General features: G+C 35.6%; 1 protein-coding gene across 5 annotated transcripts in view; it reads right to left on the bottom strand.

Annotated features, from left to right (window-relative positions):
• Positions 1-21,510, bottom strand: part of WDR7 (WD repeat domain 7) — a 372,747-nt gene that overhangs the window by 65,946 nt on the left and 285,291 nt on the right. For all 5 annotated transcript variants that reach the window (XM_003264268.4, XM_003264267.4, XM_030810359.1 and 2 more), the window contains 3 exons: positions 19,127-19,244; positions 16,361-16,510; positions 15,656-15,738 (listed from right to left, as the gene is read on the bottom strand). In XM_003264268.4, coding sequence (XP_003264316.2) covers positions 15,656-15,738; positions 16,361-16,510; positions 19,127-19,244 — 351 coding nt within the window. The remainder of the gene's footprint in view (positions 1-15,655; positions 15,739-16,360; positions 16,511-19,126; positions 19,245-21,510) is intronic.

Consider the following 21,510-nt stretch of genomic DNA (forward strand, 5'->3'; position numbering starts at 1 on the left):
AAAACAAACCACAGGTTTGGAGGAGTTTCTTAAAAAATGAGCTCATGTACTGTTCTAAAGTAGACAGTGTTCATTTCCTTACTAGATTTTAAGTGCCCATTTAGGTGAACAGAGCTGATTCAGCTTTTCACTTGAAAAGCAAAATCAATCAGTCTGTCTACATAATAACGAAGTTTAAGAAAAGGTAAGCTATCTCTGAAAATATAGACTTTTAACTGTTCTGTCTAGATTAGCTTTCTTCATTCAGTTCAAAAGTTTAAATACTTATTTTACCTTGAATTTTTTAAATCTTATCTGTGTTATAGCTATAATGTTTCCCCAATGACACTTTTTACTATTTCTTTCATTTGCATTATTCTTATATCCAATTTTAAAGAAACACACACTCATTGAAAAGAGAAACACAGATGATTTATTATAGAAAAACAGTTAAGAAGTGAAAGTAACTCTTTACCAATAATTCCCTCCCATCACCCCCAGTATTCACCAGTCATAGCTTGGGGTGTGTCTTTCCAGATCTTTTTCTCTTCATATATATACCTGTATAGGTATGAATATTGATCTTCACATATAGTTTTCTTTTTTAAAAATGATTTTATTTTACATGCTCTTCTGCAATATTGCTAGTTTCTTTTAAAATTTCTCTTTTACTAACATCTTTCCATGTCAGTAGAAATGGATTACCTCAATCTTTTTAATGGCTGTATGGTACGCCACAGTTCTCTACATTTAATAGAAGCAACTGTTAGTAAGAAATAATTTCATTTAGAGGACACAAGTGAATGAGTGTTTTAATATAAAGCACATTATTCTATGTAAATACTAAGATAACTTCTGACAAAGGTTAACTAAAAGTTAATCAGTTAAATCCAGCAAAAACAGTATTAAACACTTTAAATTTTAATGTCAATGATTTTAGAGGGATTTCTACTTGTGAATATAGAAGTAACATCTTGAGTAAATTAGAGAAAATTATATCCCAAGTCCTTTAAAGTTAGTATTCTCCTTGCCACTACTAATGTCTTTAATATCTACTGGAAAGCCAAAGTAGTTGAGTCATTACATACATTGTTCAGTTCTATGCACATAGTGCTTGAGAATTTCTTCATTCTTAGCCATGAAATATGCAATGTAAAAGAATACACATTGTAATTTTTGCAAAGTAATCATTGATTCATTAGTCGGCGATTCACAATAGTGTTTAATTAGTATTTTGTTCAATGAGTCATTCTTATATATAAAAATAAGCATAGATTTTGGAGTCAGAAGGATATATCTGCCTGACAAACATCTACTCATCTTTGAAAACTCTGCTAAAAATACTACCAGTTCTCCTTTCATCTATGCACAACTGCCAGCTCCCTCCTTTGTGTCCCTCTTATCATGGCACTGGGACTCTTCTGTGTGTCCTGGACACCCTTTTCTCATAGTGTTTGTGACAGCTCACTGATTGACCTCTCTGTCTCTGCCAAGCCAACTTTAAGGCCCTTTAGGGCAGGGACTGCTTGACAGGCACAGCATAGCACACAGCACAGACAAACGAATAATTGAATGAACTGGAAATTTTCAGAGAAGTCACACAAGTGCTTAAAAATTATTTTACTTTGTTAAATTGAACAAGTTCCATTTTTTGATTCCATCATTAAATATGACTGAAGCTTCTATTGATTTTTTATCTCTTTAATAAGTATACTGAGTGGATCATATGCTTTTTAAAAAATACAGTTTATTTTTTAGAGATGTTTTAAAATCAAAGCAAAATGAGGAGAAAGTAGAGTTCCTATATTACTCCTACCTCTGCATACACACAGCCTCCCCTACTATCAATATCCTCCACCAGGGTGACAACTTTCTGATAAATTTACATATCATTTGCATTAGCGTTCACTCTTGGTTTTGTACATTCTATGGATTTTGACAAATGTATAATGGCATACATCTACCATTAGAGTATCATATGTATCACATAACACAGTGTCACTACCCTGAAAATCCTTTCTCCCCCGACCTCTGGCAACCACTAATCTTTTTCTGACTATAGTTTTGCCATTTCCAGGATGTCATATAGCTGGGGATCATATAATAGATAGCCTTTCCAGATTGATTTCTTGCATTTAGTAATATGCATTTAGTAATATGCATTTCTCCATGTCTTTTCACGGCTTGACAGCTAATTTTTTAATAGTGCTGAATAATATTCCATTGTCTGTAAGAGAGGTAATATGCTTTTAAAAAACTATCCCTTTGGTTTCCACTTAAACATTTTTCTACATAAAACTTCATCAGATACAAAAATAGCATTAAACAAAATAGGAACTCCTTGTTTTTCTTCAAACATATGATTTACTTTCCATATTAATTGAGTTCTTTGTTCATTAAATAGTCTTAGTGTAGGATTAGGTTTGAGAGTAATTATTTCAAAGAATTTTTAGGAAGGCATCAAAGAAGCTGCAGCATTCATATAGCCCTGCATTAAGATGTATATATTTTAACATGTTTCAGAATTTATTGTAAGATAATGGTTGGTAATCATATATTTGTAAGTCAGTCATGAGAAAAGTAGCTGCTACGCAAAAATTTTAATATTTTGGAGTTGAATGTTGCCATGGTTAGCAGGCACAAGAGCCCCTTGTTTCACACAGGAGGAAACTGAAGTCGAGTGATGTGCTCCAGACTGCACAACTGGGTGTGGCAAAGGCGGGAGCCCTCGCCACCTGGAATTCGCTGTCTCAGCAGAGGCAGTCCCACAGGGACAGCTGAGAGCAGTGCTTCTCAAGTGTCCACACTGACACCAGGATGTTATTTGCCCTTTTCACTCTCCTTTTCTCACAAATGCATAGCTGAGTTTTCCAGATTTTACATGATCTAAGATATCACAGGTGGAAGCAGATAGGATAATTCAGCTGACTTATGTTAAGCCAGACATCAAAGAGGTTGGCAAACATCATTTTTCATAAGACTATTTTTTATGTTAACGTATAATGGGTTCTTTTTAAATAAAATAATTAAAAAATTTCTCAGTTTAAATTTCTAATATGGCAAATATTGATAGTTATAACTCACTGTAAACAAATGTTCTTTGGGCTCTTCAATAATTTTTAAGAGTTTAAAGGGGTCCTAAGATTAAAGAGGTTGAGAATTATCCACTTAGAGTCTTAAATCTTTGAAAAAGCAGACTATATACATAGTGTATATATGCATATATATATATATGCATGTGTATGTACATATAGTGTGCATATAAATATCTTAAGATATAATACAGATATATAGTATATATGTAGCTTAAGATATATACATCGTGTGTATATATCTTAAGATTTCATATATAAATTCCATATTTTAGGGAATTATATATATTCTGTATCTTTGAGAATTTTGTTTCAAAGACACAAAAGCAAGCTAAACACAAGTGCTTAGGGTTGCTGAGAAGAAACTGTAAGATAACCTTAGAATAGACAGATGAGATGACATTTAGGATGGGGAAGAGGTAACTGCGAACTAGAGAAGGGAAAGCCAAGGTAACAAAGGTGAGGAAGAGGGTGTGAGGAAGAGGTACGGGAGTGTGCGCCCTGGCTCTCTGTTCTAGGAGCAGGCTCTTTAATCCTCAATGCAGGCACAGGGTCTCTGCATTCATCATTCAACAGTTAAGGTTGCTGGGACTATAATAGGAAATTATCAGAGAAGTTCCCTGTTCTTAAGGGCCTAATGAGTAAAAAAAGGATAAACAAGAGGAGTGCAGATTACAGAATTCTGTGAAGCTAAAAGGGTAATAATGTGAGAGTGATGGCCAGGAGGCTATTACACATAGGGAGGTCAGAAGAGGTTGACCTGAATGATGAGACCAAGCAGGCTCTGTCAATATCTGGAGGAGGTGCCTTCTAGGCAGAGGAAATAGCAAGAACAAAAGTTCTGAGGTAGGAATAGCCTGGCTTTATTAAAGGAAGAGAAAAAAGACTAATGTGCCCTGAGCCTAGAGAATTTGAGAATGGCACTTCAAGAATGCAAGCCTGGCACATTTAAGAGGACGTCATCTATAATGTAACCTCAAAACAATAGGCAGATTTGCTACCAAGTATTATGTTCACTGTGTTTTAACATCAAACGCCCATGGTTCCTGAAGGAGGTCCCCTTCTGGAACCAGTGGCACTGGAATTTGAGGACAGTCAGGAATCCCAAGAAAAGTTAATGGTCCTTTAAAATAAGTAGAAGTTTCAGGATTTCTATTGAGCTACAGGAAACGTAGCCCTAGTTTTCCTGAAATCTAGCCTACCTTCTCTCCAGGTACTGGATCGTAAGAAAGGTTATCACTTTGGGATATGGGAGATGCAGAAAATAAAGAGTTTTAAGAAAGAAAAAATATGTTTCATGATTTCACTACATCAGTGGTTCTCAAACTGTGGTTTGCAGATGCCTTTCCTTTGAGAAGTCCATGAGATCAAAACAATTTTCATAAAAATACTGAGATATTATTTGACCTTTTCATCGTGTTGACTTTGCACTGATGATGCAAAAGCAATGGTGGGTAAAACTGCTGGCACTTTAACCCGAATCAAGGCAGGGGCACTGACACGTACTAGTTTAGCAGTTGCTATGTTCTTCACTGCCACACTGGCAGTGAGCAAAACAACAGAACAGTTTCACTTCAGAATATCCATGATGAAAAAGTTATTAATCAATTAAATTTCAACCCCTGAGTACATATCGTTTCAATATTCAGTGTGACAAAGTGGGAAGTACACATAAAGCACTTCTGTATACTGAAATCTCATGGTTGTCTTGGAGAAAAACACTCGTCAGATTGACTTGCAAAATGAACTAGCTGCTTTTTTCATCGAACACCATTTACTTGAAAGCATAACTGAGAGAAAAACTACAGTTATTTGAGAGATACTTTCTTGAATATGAATAAAGTTAAGCCTTTCCAGTAAAACAACTAACAAGATTTATTGCCAACGATAAATTCAAGCTTTTAAGTAAAAATAAGAATTTTGGAAACCTATATCTGGCTTCTCAAAACTAACTTTTTGAGGAGATCAGCAGTAATATTAGCAAATGTGCTATTTTAATATTGTTAAAGGCAAAGTGATCATATATGGAGAGCCAACATAACTCAGTGGACCAACATTGTCCCAAGACCAGTGCATAATGTTACAAAATCACAGGCAGGTGAAAGACCTATTCAAAGTGCAAGATACACTGGTGGATTTAATGTAACAGTAAAGTTCATGTGACTGCACATTCCATATTGCAACTAACCTTTAAAAAACAATCACATGTTGAGTTTTGGTGTAGTGCCCAAGAAGATACAAAATTACCTGAAAAGGCTATTAATACATTCCTCCCTTTTCAACTACACATCTGTGCAAGCAGATTTTTAAATTCTGACCGTATATTCCAACCAAAACAATACTGCAACAGATGAAAGACATGCATAGATATTAAATTCGACCTGTCTTCTAGACAGTAAAGAGATCTGACAAATGTAAAACGATGCTATTTTTCTCAGTATTTGTTCATTTTGGAAAGTATTTTTCAGAAAATGTTTCTACATCAATGCAAAATGAGTTTATTTTAAATAAATCAATATTTTTAAAATGCTCAGTTTTAATTTTTAAAAGATGAAAATATAGATACCACCTTCATAAACAAAAACTCAGGTCTTCAATTTTGATGAGATCCTGAGACCAAAAAGTTTGAGAACCACTACTTTAAAAACTGAAAAGCATTTCGTAATCAAAAATTGCTTGTAACCAAAGGGAGAGAGAGAGAGAGAGAGAGACAGAGAGAGAGAGAGAGAGAGACAGAGAGAGAGAGAGAGAGAGAGAGAAAGAAAGAAAGAAAGAAAGAAAGAAAGAAAGAAAGAAAGAAAGAAAGAGAGAGAGAGAGAGAAAGAGAGAAAGAGAGAAAGACTTTAGAAAACCAGTGGGGGCAAAAATCGGATTCCAGTAGATGAAAAGAGTGGGAGAGGTGACAAACTGGATGAAGCATAAACTCCTTGTCCTGGAGAAGGATGGATTGGACAGTAGGTGGAGAAGATGCAGAGAGAAGGAAGGGTTTTTACAAGAGAACAAAATACACTTCCAGTCTGAGAAAGAGATGCCATAGAAAGAAAATGAGATGAAGGATGGAGAGGAAGAGGCCTGGGCATGGAACTCAGCAATGGTCAGCTCATCCTCTGATGAGATGGCTCAACTCCATGTGTGCCCCTGACATGTGTAAGCCTGTGCAACAGTGCACACCCCACTCTGAAGAGCACAGAGCAGGTATGAGATCTGTTCAGGAAAGCTGGGCTTCACTTTGGTCTTACTGTCAGCACAAAAAAAGGTCATCAGTTTGCCTGTTTTTAAAATGAAGGACAGGAGGCAGTAAGTCACAACAGAAGGTCTTTGATAGAATCAAAATTTTACAACTTGTAATTCTATAAAAATAATGCAGTAAGGTCATTGCTTAAGCGAAAGAACTGATGCCATTTATTAGGATGAAATTAAGGACTAAACACATGAAGCGGCATAGCTAGTGTCATTATTCAAGCACAGTTATTGAGTGGCTACATTGAGGGCGTATATTTTTAAACTAAAAATTGGGACAGAGCCCAACAAAGGATCTTTTTTTTTTTTGGAATCTGTGAATTTATTTGACAAGTCTTTAAAAACCATAAAATTAAATCACTCTTGGTTATACATCAAATAAACTGCCTTAACTTAAAACAATAAAAGTGCATGAAATAAGGACCTATCTGGGAATGCTGGGACATATGGTCTTTGGCCAGTTGGAGTCCTCTACTAGTTGCTATAAAAGAAATGAAGCGAAAAGCCCCTTTCCTCAAGCTACTTATAATGTGCATGACTGTGCAGTTTTAAGTGACCAAAAATCACATCTAGAGGCATATCTCATTTTTGCTCTGAAGAAATCCTAAAATCTCTTATGACTTACAATTTCATTTAAAAAAAAACCCTAATCCTTTATTTGTCATGCATTACACCACTATCAGACCTCAAGATCATGATACAATCACCTTAAACTTAAAAAGTACATTATATTTGTAGAAGTATTTTATCTTCATTTCTAATGGAGCCTTGATAGTAGCTTCTACGAGCTTAAACCTCTCTATTCCGACATTAGTAAAGAATACTTTTGCCAAATAAAAAACAAGCATTCCTTTCGGAACATGTGCATATCACACATACAGGTTCTAGAGTGCTTTTCTCTGGGCTCAGTAACATCTGTGCAGAACGCACCGCAAGTACTGCTCTACGCCTTCACGTTTCATGACGCTGCAGCACACTAAGTAGTGTAATACCAGTCAGCATTGATCCAGTGACCAAAGGAAGACACATGATCCAACCGAGTCAAGCATGGCACACTCCGTGTTGATTGGTCTTCTGCATGAGGGACTTCACAAGGGGATCTGAGTTCAGTAACATGGCAACTTGCAACGAAATTTTAACAAGGAATTCTGAAGAAATTTCAGTGATGTTTATCCTCCCAAGCCTTGAAAGGAGTCAGTTCTACCTTCTTGGCGTCTAGGGTATTTTTAACTGAGGATGCTGTATTATTTATAGTCCAGGCAATTAAATGTAAATTACTCAGAACCCTCTAACAATAATTATCTAGAGTGCTAGATGATGCCTTTTTGAAGATCACCGAGGAGACATATGAAGGCAAAGCCAAGGCCCAGCTGGGAAAGAACCTACAGAGATTCATTTCTTAAATGTTATCTTATTGTGCTTCCTATTCTGCTCATTTATAAACATAAAACTAATTCAGTGCTGCAGCAGTCTTGTGGCCAATATGTTTGTGCTTTAAAATGGATGCAGTTTGATTCCGATATAATAATACAGCCATATTTGTTACAGTGATAAAAAATCTGACAGGAGAACTATTTTGTATAACTGTGTTTTGAAGGATGTGTGTGCTCCATTTTTTCAAGGGCACTGAAATCTAAGTAATTTTCTTGTATTATTAGTAGATGACACTATATTATTAATATCCCAGAAAGTGAAATGTGAATTATTAGGAAATATTTAAAGCTATGACTATAACATTAATACAGCTAGTTAATAGTGTGTGATTTTTATAACTTTTACTGGATTTATTATAGAAAAATATCTACAGCTATATAAACAACTCCAGGAAGAGCTAAAGTATTTCAGTTAATACAAAAAATGTCTTTTTTATTTTAGAAAATAATCATAGCTGATAATATTCTTACAGTGATTTTTACTTTCATGGCTTTTGAAATATATGTATTTAGGTACATATACACATATATAATACATACACACACACACATACATAACATAAAGGACTTAGGGAAGCTTCTAGAATACAGTAAAAAGACAAAAAAGACAAAGCTGAAGGTACGATTATGAGGGAAGGAATACAGGAGACAAAAGCCATAACTTCCTAGACGTAAGCAGGGACTTTGGCTTTGAACTGCTTAATGGCCAATGCAAATTTTAAAATCAACACTGGTTATACGGGAAAAACAAACAAACGAACAAAACACAAACAAAAAAAACCCCACATTCTAGGTTCCTTAGGAAAACAAAAACGGGCTGTCATCTAGATTGAAAAGAAACGTCTTGATTGAGTCTTCATAGAAGGGACACTGAACAACGTACTGAGTGACATCAACACAACAGCCCTGCGATAACGAGACCACCATGTTCTTATGCACTCCCTTGAAAGGTGGCTCCATGCAAACGGCAGGCCTAATGCTGAAGAGGAACATGGGCAAGGAAACCCCAGAGGAGAACAGACAGCCTAGGCCAAACATGCAGCTCTTGGATGGTTTCACCCAATCTAGGGATGTAAACTAGAATACTCTGAGGAATAAATGGACCACATGTATTCTAAACTAGCTTCTTAGTGCTCTGTGTTTCTCAGCTGAGTTTTAGATAAAACCTGATTAATGAAAGTTTGCACTTAAAGTCATCAGCAGGCATTCTGTGGCACTAAGATCAAGTCTTTAAAAGCTCATGGTGTATCACTGGAATGCATGGTCTGAAGGAATATCTTCAGGCATTTCCTTAGAAATTCAATATATAAATGAATAAACATCCAAGGACTTAAGGTTTTACATAACACAACATGGCCACAGAGAACAATGACTCAGGTTTTGTTTTTCTTGATTTTGGATTACTAGGGTACTTGGTTTTCAAAGTTTAGTGTTCATAAGAATCACCGGGGGAAGCTATGAAATTGCCAGGCTTCAGGAAAGTCAGCTGTAGTGGCTTTCATGTGGATCCTAGAAATCAGGTCATTCTCTTGGAGGTAGTCTGAGAACAGTATTCTGAGTTCATTCTTCTCCCCAGTGCCTGACAGGGAGCAAGTACTCTGCATGTTTCTAAATTTCACCTTCCTATCTGTGTCCTCAGTTCTCTCAGCGAATAGGCACTGAATGTACCTTTTTTAATACTCAGTTGTGTGAGTTCCTTCCTAGCATGTTCTTGACGGTCACGGAATCTCTAAAACTACCTGGTTTATAAACTACACACATATTTTATATCTTCTATATGAGAACCTGCAATTTCATGCTGACCTCAGTCCTACAGACAGCTAGAGACTATTCTAGGACAGTCACACTGTTCATAGGATAGATTTTTATAGAGTTAGACACGAATTGCATAATAGAAGAGTTGAACAGTGTGACTGTTCAGAAAAGTCAGCTCTTCTTTGCACATTGGCCCCTAAAAAGTTTACACACAAATGTATGGCTCACCTCTGGCAAACACAGAGGACTTCTATTCTCATGTTGGCCTTGTCTTGCTTTCCTACTCTTATTCTTCCTTTGCCTCAATTTCCTCACTATTTTTACATTTGATGGTCACTTTCAAAGCTGCTTAAACTCCTTTATGGAACAGGGTTAAGTGGATGTTTTAAGTATGTGTGTATGTATGTGTACACGCATACACGGATGGATAAATACATACAGGTTAAAAGCTGGATATAAAAAATAATCAATGATGAATAAGAAGGTTTGGGTTTTATCTTGGAGTTAGAACTTTTTTAGTCACTTAACTTAATAAATTAATAAATTAATTAATTAATTAATGTGATTAGATAGTGATTAATAAATATCACTATCTAATTCTCCAAAAATGTTTACATTTACATAGTGTCTTCTTTAATTTGCTTGTGAATTAACAGGTTTGAAAACATTTAATCTGCAAAGTGCGATATAAATGAAAAATATATTATTAATTATGCATTGCTATAATCCCATGTTTTAATATCAACAAGCAAGATTCAGTCAGTGATATAGAAAGAATGTCTATCAAATTTTACTGGTATGCGTTCTAACCCATTTCTGTTTTCAAACAGAAGACATCAAAAGTTTTAACAGCTGATAGAAAAGCTATTATATGAACAAAATTTTTAAAACTAAATTTTTTGTATCAATGCTTTCAATGGATTCACAGTTTATAGCTCAAATTTTAAATATGTTTTGAAGAAAGTTATCACAGAACAAAGAAATTCAGTTAACATTGTAATTTGGTGACTGAATGTACCACTCATTAAATTATATATTAAGTCATTATGAAATCATTAATAGACAGGACTTTAATAAAATGGAAATTTTAATTTGCAACCTGATAAATAACTGTCAAAATAAAGAAAATCTTAGAGAAATTACCACGTTAAAGTTTTAAAACCCTGAACCTAAAAATGAAAACCCAGGTGCATATGAGAACTACCAGACTGGCTGGGTGCAGTAGCTCACGCCTGTAATCCCGCACTTCGGCAGGACGAGCCAAGAGATCAACACCATCCTGGCCAACATGGTGAAACCCCATCTCGATTGAAAAAAGAATACAAAAATTAGCTGGGCGTGGCGGCTCACATCTGAAGTCCCAGCTACTTGGGAGGATGAGGCAGGAGAACTGCTTGAACCTGGGAGGCAGAGGTTGCAGTGAGCCGAGATTGCGCCACTGCACTCCAGCCTGACAACAGAGTGAGACTCCATCTCAAAAAAACAAACAAACAAACAAACAAAAAAACCCACAAAACAAACAAACAAAACCCTACAAGCCCACTGGTGAAGGTGAAAAACTAAACAACAAAATAAAACCAAAAAACGCAAACTCAGGATTATTCAGCATTCTATATATAATGCTATTTTATCTTTGGACTCAGAGAATAGTTAATTTTATGTTTACCACAAGTCAGAATACATTCTGTTTTTAAACACTCAATGACTTCAGGATACTATATTAGCTCTTAATTAAATTAATACAACTTGAGATGTGAAGATCATGTTTACAACGTTGACTAAAAATTATTTATTACTTTTTTACAGATATGAAAGCAATAATGTCACTTGGTAGTTTTTTACTTATATATTACTTTGAAATACATATTAGCTAATATTTTGCATACATTTTGGATTTTCATATTATTATTAGAGAGATCTGTGGAAAAATAATATTGTGTGAATACCCAAATCATAAGCACTTTTCTGGATGCATCCATAAATATTTCATTTACGAAGAACATTAATGAAGTTTCACACCATTTTGTGATCTGTCAACCACAGCAACCGAATGCTGGCATAAGGCAACATTAAAGAGGTTAGTCTAAGATAAAACCCAGAGCACATTTTAAAAAGGGTAAAAGGAAGGAGACAAACAAACAAAAAAAATACAAAACTATATAAAGATTTTAAAAACAAACATCACATATCTGAACCACAGATATTCATGCCATTGACTTTGGAGTTTCCTATTTCATGAAAGGCATTTTGTACATAGAAGACTCAAAAATGCTGTAAGGCACCTAGTAGAATCCAACGGTACAGACACGGCAGATATTCAATAAAATAATTTTAACTCCTACTGATATGTTATCTTTGTTGTTGTTCATATATTAACCTAGTAAAACTCAGCCAATAGATAGAGTGGCATTGACCTGTAAAACTTCTGAGATCCCTGCAAGCTTAGTGTTCTCTGAAGTCCTCTATAATTTATCATCTACTGCAACTCACATTTAGCATAAACTACAAGCTTATATTGTTATTCTTCTATGTTTATGTGCTGACTCACAAATAAATGGGCCTATGTGAACTTTATTTTCACAATCTTAATAATATCTACATAACTTAATAACTTTGTTATAAATCTGATGTTTCATAAAATTATGTGTTATCAACTATGTTCTGGTAGAAGAGTTACAAATTTTTGCTTAACCTTTGTAGACAAAAGTTTGTAGACAAAAGAAACTATTTTGTCTATTGTCTATCTATTGTCTATTTTTCTATTGTCTATCAAATACAGTAAGTCCTCACTTAATGTGAGGATTTAATATGTTCTTGAAAACTGATCTATAATGAAACCAGTTGTACCACAGGCTAATTGATATAAAGAGTTATGTTTCTATGGCACATTTCTGGCCACAAAAACATCACCAAACTCAGAAAGACCCAAAACACTTCCAATATTAAACACTGAAATGAAGTTGAGCTCTACATACATTTAAGAAAGATTAATAAAAATGTTACCAGGACCATCCTGATGAAATAATTGGAAAAGTTCTTTTTCTTACGTTTTTCTTTATTTATGCACTTTATTTGTAGGCACAGCTGCATAAAGAAACCAGACAGCCCAGTAGCACCAGAGCTTCTCCATTCCTGACCAGATACCAGAGGGAGATAAGATCCCCAACTGGCGCAAACTGGAACAAGTGACCCCTAGTTGCGTTTAGATCCTTAATATTATCATTATAATGCTAAAATTCCCTCCCTCAAAAGAACAGGTCGCCATTTTGTGTCATGGGTTGCATGAAGACATATGTTTATGCACTGAGCCTGTGCATCTGGAGTCCCACTCTGCGCACGCTAACATCCCTCTCCCTCCCCATACCCGGTCCTTAAACACACCATGCCTTCTATTTTTCGGGGAGAGGGCGTCTTTAGACCAAGAGTTCTTTCCTTCTCCAGGCCTGGCCAGGAATAAAGCCTGCTTGACTTTTTCCTGCTTTGCAACTGATAACAAAGCAGGGAAAGAACTCCACCTACCAGTGACAAAAACAAGTAAGATCATTATTTACCCACTTACTCTAGTTCAGGATCATGGATGGCTGGAGTCTCTCCCAGCAACTCAGGGCACTAGGCAGAACCAGCCCTGGATAGGATGCCATTCCATGGCAGAGTGCGCGTGCACACGCCAGACACTCTCGCTCAGATGGGGACCATTTAGAAATGCTAGTTCACCTAATGGGCACATCTTTGGGATGTGGGAGGAAACCGAGTACCCAGAGAAAACCCACATGGACCTGAGGAGAAAGTGTAAAGGCCACATAGACAGTGACCCCAGCTGAGAATTATTTTTTTCTCTTCAACATTATGATGAAATGATGTTGAATGAAATGACATTATTCAAGGACCTGCTGTAATAGTCAAACTCTTTCCTATGAAATTCAAAGCCCTCTATACTCGGGCACTATACTAGACTCCTAGCCTCAACCTACATTCTAGCCACTCTACTACACAGCATTTACCAAACTTGCTGTACACTTCTGTGCTGCCAAACATTTGCCAGTCTGGTTCCCTCTGCATTTCAAGATGACACACCCCTAACTATCCTGCAAAGCCCACCCCATCAACTCTTCTGTGAAGCTTCCAGAATCCACCACCACTTTTCCATCACCACAACTCCCTCAGAGGGAAAATCCTTCTTTCCATTTGGCAGACACTTTTATTAAAGCATTTTTCACAGATGATGATGATGATGATGATGATGATGATGATGATGATTATGCCTTCTCCTTTGTGAAACTTTCTCAGACTCCCATACCCAGAATTAAGCACTCCATTTATAGCCCACCTCTGTCCCTGGCATGTAATTCTACTCCAGCATAGGAAGAAGCTGGAATCATCTGTCTGTATAATTACCTCCCCTGTGCCCCGTGAGGATATCATCTTATTCATCATTGTTTCCCCAGGGCCTGGCTAGTACTTGATACACAGTAGGTGTTCAATAAATGTTATTAAATTGATAAACAAAATACAACTGCTTTCTGCCAAATCAGAAAAAATTTATACTGAGACTTCAGTTAAGACACATGCCTCCTTAGCATTCTAGCAGAACCCTGACTCTTCACTGACCACAAATAGGAAATGAAAGTGGATATGCAGCAGACTAAGGTGGTTTTAGGGACTGAGGATATGGCTTGTGGAGGAGGCAGGCTTCCAGCAGAGGGGAAAAACAGATCCTTTAAACATTGAGCACTTTCATGTTAACTCCAGGAAGCTTCTTTACATGCCAGTGGCTGGTGCTGTAAGGAGCACTGTTAACATTCAGTAAAATAAGCCCTAATAAAACTGCTTCCTTATCACCTCCAGGAAGTGACAGGCAAAAGTACATTTTCACTTAGACATTCCCATAGAAAACAGTCAACTGGAAAAATAACAACTACCTGTATTCTTAAAATCAATTAATTGTGCATAAGATTTAATATATACAATTCTTAATAAGAAGACCATAAGCCAAACACATGGCATAATGTTAAAACACGGCTGTATTCTAATTTGCCAAACCCCATCACAAGAAAATATGCACCTGTAGACATGTATGCTTCAGTATTGTTTTTTCTAAATTTGTGTTTATGTTTTTAAATTTTGGGATGCATGAATCAGAAACTGCAAAATAAAGAGACTAGGATACAAGGTCTATTGTAAATACAGAAAAAGATATGCAAAGGCTCATAGAGTATAATCACATGCTGAAATACATTTGCATAGCAGGTAATGCCATTGCTCTCAGGAAAGCTGTAGTATAAAATGAAGCTTTCTACTACAATGTATTCATAAAAATGAGCAAAAATAGAATATCATTGAACTTGTCTTAAAAAGATAAATGTTATATAACTATGAATAACTGGTTGTTCTGTTTTCTACAAAAACAATTATCTTCAACAGATTTAAATACTATTTCTATAGACCGCATGGAGATTAAACATTTTTTAACAAGATGTACCTCAATCTATAAGTATTTTGAGAACCGAGCTTAAAACAGCTTTGAAAGAAAAGTAAACATAACGTCACTATACTTTGGCTCTAAAAATACCCCTTCATGCTATAATAATTATATGCTATATAATTATTAAATTATGTATATATATATAATTCATAAAGTTATACTTAGCAAATGCAACATTGTTTATGAAAGTTTTAACTTTTCTTGGCTTCTTTTCCTGCTTTCTCATAAGGAAAACACCTATACTCAAGAGAATGTAGTGCAAAGACTGGCCTTTGTATTAAAAATAAACTTTATCAGTGAAAGTGTGGCACGAAGAGTCTGCTAGCAGAAAAGAACATTTTCTTTCCAAAGCCAGAAGCTTCCTAACTCAATTTTGTAATGTAAATAATAATTAGAGTAATGAATATAAGAATACAGACATATTCAATGAATGTTCTCTCTTACTCATTTTTTCTAAGGTTTGAGCAAAATATCTTCACCCAATTTCAAATAGCTAACTCTACTATATTTTTGTTTTTAACTGTAACCTGCCCGTATTGTTTTAGAAAGTAAGCAGACATTAATAAATAACTGGATTTCTAATTGACCAAGACTACTAATACCATGCCAAAATTTTTTAAAATTATTTGTTACTGAAAATTATTTATTTTGAATGCTCTTGAAGGCTTCTTTACCTGCAGATGGCTGGGAAACATTCTTGAAGACCTTTCTTTTTAACTAAAGATCCTTCAAGGCAGTACATAATGATGTCCATAACCTTTGACAGAAAAGAACAGATTTAAAATTAATTTCAAATACTGAATTTTCCAAAATGTAAATGATTAACTTAGGCCTCATTTGCCTATAAAAAGTCTATATAGCTTTATTTTAGTATTTAAAACAAAAACAAAAGCCATTTAAGCCATGTATATACTACAGTCTACCCTTTCTCTTATCTGTGAAAAGAAATTTAAAGGACAGTGCAATAAAATAAAGACAACAGACTTGTTTAAAGTCAATTCATATTTATGTATACATAATACATTATTCAACACATTATATATTTTATTTATAATGAAAAATGTCAAAGGGAACATAATCTTTACATATTACAGACCTTTACGTATTACAGACCAACTCCACGTGAATGGTGAATGAACTTGAAAATTGTTTTGATTTTTGAGGAAATTTAAATAAGTCTTCCAGAAATGGCACAAAAATTAATTTTAATTATCTCTCTCTTACGCACACACACATACACACACAACACACACTCATTCTTTCTCTTTCACCCTTTATCTCTTTTAGTGATGCTGGAAATAAAGATACTGATTTATATTACTTCATTAGAATATTTAATTTAGGTTGCTGATGAATCATTTAAAACAGGATATTCTTACCTCCACAAGAAGATCCACAACATCTGTGGGCATCTTTTCAATAAGAATTTCAATGACTCTCAGAATTTCCCCTTTAGCTCGTGCGAGAGTTGTTGTGTGCATATTCTGCTGTGATTGGGTATTTGCTGCAAGAGCCGTATGTCTGTGTACCTACAAAACATTTCTATGCTGTAGATATGATTGACACTGATATAGTTTTACATTTCTAGCCATGCTTTATTTTTCACTTTCTAATACTATGAAAAAAATAAACTTCTTGTGGGTGAGTCAGAAAATACTTTTGTTTGCAAAAACAATACTTAGTATAATAAAAACTCAATAGATATTGCCTAACACAATTCTGTAAGTTCCTGAACATTATATGAGACGTTAATACGACACTATCATGACATGTTTAAAAAGAAACATATTGAGGACTTGTGAATTTGGTACATTTGGAACTGAGGTAGACAGAAGTTGGCAGATGCCCAGGAAGTAAAAGATAGGATCCTTGCTCTCAAGTAATGATAGTGCAGCTGACCCGTGAACAACATGGGTTTGAAATGCATGACCCGACTTATACGCAGATTTTCTTCTGCCTCTGGGCCTCTGACACAGCAAGACTAATCCCCTCCACTTCCTCCCCCTCAGCCTACTCAATGTGGAGACGACAAGGATGAAGACCTTTATGATGATCCACTTTCACTTAATAAATAGGACATAGATTTTCACTTCCTTTTGAGTTTCTTCACATTTTCTTTTCTCTAGTTTACTTTATTGTAAGACTAAAGTATATAACATATATAACATACAAAATATGTGTTAATTGACTGTTTATGTTATCGGTAAGGCTTCTGGTCAACAGTGGGCTAACAGTAGTTAAGTTTTGGAGCAGTCAAATATTATTCGTGGGTTTTTGACTGCTAGGGGGATCAGTGCCCCTAACTCCCTTACTGTTTGAGGATCGACTGCAAATAATACTTTAACCACACTCACCGTGTCCCAGAAATTATTCTCTAAGTGCTTTAAAATTAAGTTGGAAAATCCAAATGAACATGCCTCCAAAAATAATGAGCATGGCAAATAATATAAATTCAGTGTGATTTTCCCCATACAATCGTAAGCTTTATAGTTCAGAGGAGAAAGAATATTAACAGGCCCTGGACTAGCCTGGGAAGAGCCATAAGGTAGTAGGCATAGAAATGGGGTACAGGTCAGAGATAATAATGAGAAATACTTTAGTATTTTACTCTCATACTCTAAGATTGAACAGTGAAGTGGAAAACTTGTGTGTGTGTTTTTGTTTCATTTATTATATAATATTTACAGATAGGGTTTCACTTCACTGTGTTGCCCAGGCTAGACTCAAACTCCTAGGCTCAAGTGATCCTCCTGCCTCAGCCTCCCAAATAGCTAGGACTACAGGCACACGCCACAGTACCAGGCTGAAAACTTGTTTTTAAAGGTAATAAATGTGGACTGTTACTTTAAAATTATCTTTCCAACCAAAAGCTGTAGTAGAATGAATTCAAAGCATGGGTATTCTAATAGTTCATTTTTAAAAAAATACTCATATGTAAATGGTGCAAATGAAGTTTGAAAACACAATTAATAAAAGTATCTGTCAGAGTAATGTGAGGCTTATTCACTATATTCAATATTATGACTTGTGCATATTCCCCTGATGGGAAAAACTGGCAAAAAAAAAAACCTTCCAAGACTAATAAAATTGGCCATTTATACCCACATATATATACACACATTATATATAACTATATAATACCTACAAAATAAATACATACATATGTGCATTTTAAATCTAGTGGAAGCTTACTATAACACTATGCACTATTAGAAAAATGCACACCCTTAGTCTACAAATTCATTTTAGATATGAATTCAAAGCCTCAGTGCCTCACATAAGCCTATACAAAATGCTATTAGGACTTTCTTTCCTCCCCTCCCAGCGAAATGCACGGCACAAATATTTGCAGCATGCCTATTAGGGATAGCTCTGGGGCAGACATGAGCCCAATAGGTTTCAGTTTATCTGAGTAGACTCAGAGGTATTTATTTCGTATTTTAAAAATTCATCATAGCTACAGGAAAAACAACTCAGCCAGAGCCCATACCCTATAGACACTGAGTCTGCCCATTATTCATGCTGAAATGGAATAAACCTTTAAAAAAAATTTAAGAGCTGATCATCCTTTCCTTTTCTTCCTCCTACTAAGACCTGTAGGAAAGTTCCTATAATTGGCTCATTGTTCTTTACTAGTTTTCCAGTTAGATGTGGGCGATTAGTTTGAACACTAAGAATGTGGGAATCAATTGGCATTCAAGTTTTTATCTGTGACAAGTAATAGGAAAAACAATTAGCAAGTTTATGACTTACATTTTTTGTTTACAGTTAGAGAGCCAGTGCTAAATAAAAAGTTTAGTTTTGATGACAAGGAGGTACTTATATGTGAAAAATGTGAACACCTTTAATGTATTTGAGTTTTCATATGCCTGCTATAATTCAGATTGAAAAATGATTGTCAAATATTTACAAGTGAATTAACTTTGAGAACAGAAATGAATACAGAAGCACAAGTAATGAATGCACCACACCGTGGAATTCAGCGTACATGCACACAGACACGTGTTCATTTCAGTACTAAATTATTAACTTGCATTGTTCTAGAACAAACTGGAAAGGGGATTTGTGGAAACAAACTCTCAGCTTATAGTATCAAATAATTCCTCTAAATGAGAAGATGGAGCACACTGAGAAGTTCTGCTCACCTCTTTGGCTATGGTGGTGATGAAGGCGGGTGGTCTGGCGGTGGCAATGAGCGAGAGGGCATGCCTCGCAGAGCGGGCCGAGTCAGCTGCTGGACTCAGAGGCAACCCCATTGTGATGCTAAACAGGGATCAGAAAAAGGGAAAAAAAGAAAAGAAGCATTAGAAATATAGACTGAAAAGATTAGACACAGCTTATAATGTCAGTTCAAGGTCAATGGGAGCACTCAAACAGTTAGAATATAATGGACTTGCAACAATGGGCAGTGATTAGGAGTCAGGGTGTTCTGGCATCAAATACAAAATGGAATAATTAACCGTGAAGATTGAAAACAGTATGTGCATCTGTCCAAAGTGTTAAAAATGCCTTGTTAACAAATTATCAAGAACTAGTACTGAATACATATCACAAAGCTCAGAATGAGGTAAGAACGAATATCGTGCTGAATATTTTCAAATTTTTTCTAAAAATAGTTAATTATTTATTTATAAAGCCATATTAAAAGACTGTATCTAAGGTTGTATATCTGAAAGGAAGGCAAGATTCACTCCTGTCAATAAAATTGTCACAAGTACTGAGAATGACAAAATTTTTTGTTTGTATATTATTTTTCATTTGAAATATCCTTAGTACCGCTGGTTTATCCTGGTTTAGTACGTTTAGAACCAATCTACTAAACAGCATGCTCCACCAACAGTTATTTAGTACTAATGCCAAAAATTCTATTAGCTGATACTAATTCTGTTTATATAAAGAAGGGATGGCATGATGTTGTCCAGGCTATTTGTAAGACGAGGCACACAATGAAATAAATCTTCCCAAACTCTGAGAATGCCAGGGTCATGATAGGAGAGTGATGCTATATTCACTCCCCACCTCTACTACATGAAAATATCAATATTCTTGATTCCAAGCTTCCTTTATATTATATATAATCCACTGGGAACAGTATCAAGACTTTTACTAAAATGTAGCACGTGATCTGCCCATTAACTGTATACAAGGAGTATTTTGTTACTCAGTATGGGATACAATTATAGTTTCCCGAGTTAAATATTTTTAAATTTAAATATGTATTTGAAGACATATGAACACTTACCCTACTCCAATTAAATGAGTCTATGTGCTTTATGTGTAAACTGGATTGTGTTTACTGAAAATTTTCAAAAAGTTTACAGGTATCTCTATAATTGATCTAAGAACCATTATTTTAACTTGCAGCTGAAAATAAAAATTACGTAGGCATTCTCTTCATTGTTAAGGGAAATTCTGCTTATAAGTCTTTGTGACTGTTAGACTGCTTAAATCTCTGACTGATAGTAAAACTGTCTCTCTTCTTTTTCCCATACTGAGGGTAGAGACGAAGCAGGGGCTTAGAGGACGAAGTATGGAGAGTTTTCCTTTGATGTTTAACACTAAAAAGAAAGATGTGAGCTGAGAGAACACACACATATTGAACAATGCACAAGCAGAAGGCATCGGTGGGCATCTCTCCACCTCCCTGCCATGGAAGAGCCTGATGCTCTTGGGTCCCAGTAGGAGTTGGAAAGAGGTGTTTTGCGAGAAAGCAGGATGGGCAGTTGGCCAGTTTCTTTTCTGGATTAAACGTGGCTAACTGCAAATTCAGTGAAAGAAATGTTTACTGTGTGAGTAGTGCTGGGGCTAGACTGCTTAATACTTATTGCAAAATTCAGATTATAGACCCAAATTTTAAGTCAAGTTTTAAACAATACAAAAGCCAATTAAACTACACGTAGATACCCTGTGATGCTTCTTTTCATCCATCAATGTGGATGAATAGGGATTGATGATACCGAAAGGCTGTAAACAATCAAAATGTTACATTAATTGAATAATTCTAAACAAAATGAAATCAAGTTTGGGAAAATCAATAAAATCACAGAATGCTGGAGTTGGGAAAGATTTCCCAGGCAACATCCCTGACAAGCAGTCAGCCAGGGAACAGGAATGTCCATTTCCCGGGCAGCCCCTCCTAGATCTGGAAGGCATGCTACAGAGGAAGAACTGGGTGCAGAGCCCAAGGTCTAGGTTGAAAGCCAGGCTTTCCTGTGTTATTTCATGCCCTTTGCATCCGCTCCAGAATATCCCTATGAAGTGGTTGATACAGGTATTTACAAGCAAGAAGGTGGGTCCGAGAACTTAAGTGACGGCTGTGTAGTTGTGGATGTCTTTCAGGACAGCTAACCTTTGGAGACAATACAGGGGGGAGAGGCGTGACCATTTTGTGGTTACTTGGATTACTGAACCAGTAACATGACTAAACTCAGTGGCTTTGGATGAATGGTTAGATTGCATCTTTGAGAGAAGATTTTAGTGATATAATACTTGGCCTTCAGCTGTTTTATTCAATATTAATAATGGTTTG

Source organism: Nomascus leucogenys, chromosome 4, assembly GCF_006542625.1.
Source record: "Nomascus leucogenys isolate Asia chromosome 4, Asia_NLE_v1, whole genome shotgun sequence".
NCBI lineage: Eukaryota > Metazoa > Chordata > Mammalia > Primates > Hylobatidae > Nomascus > Nomascus leucogenys.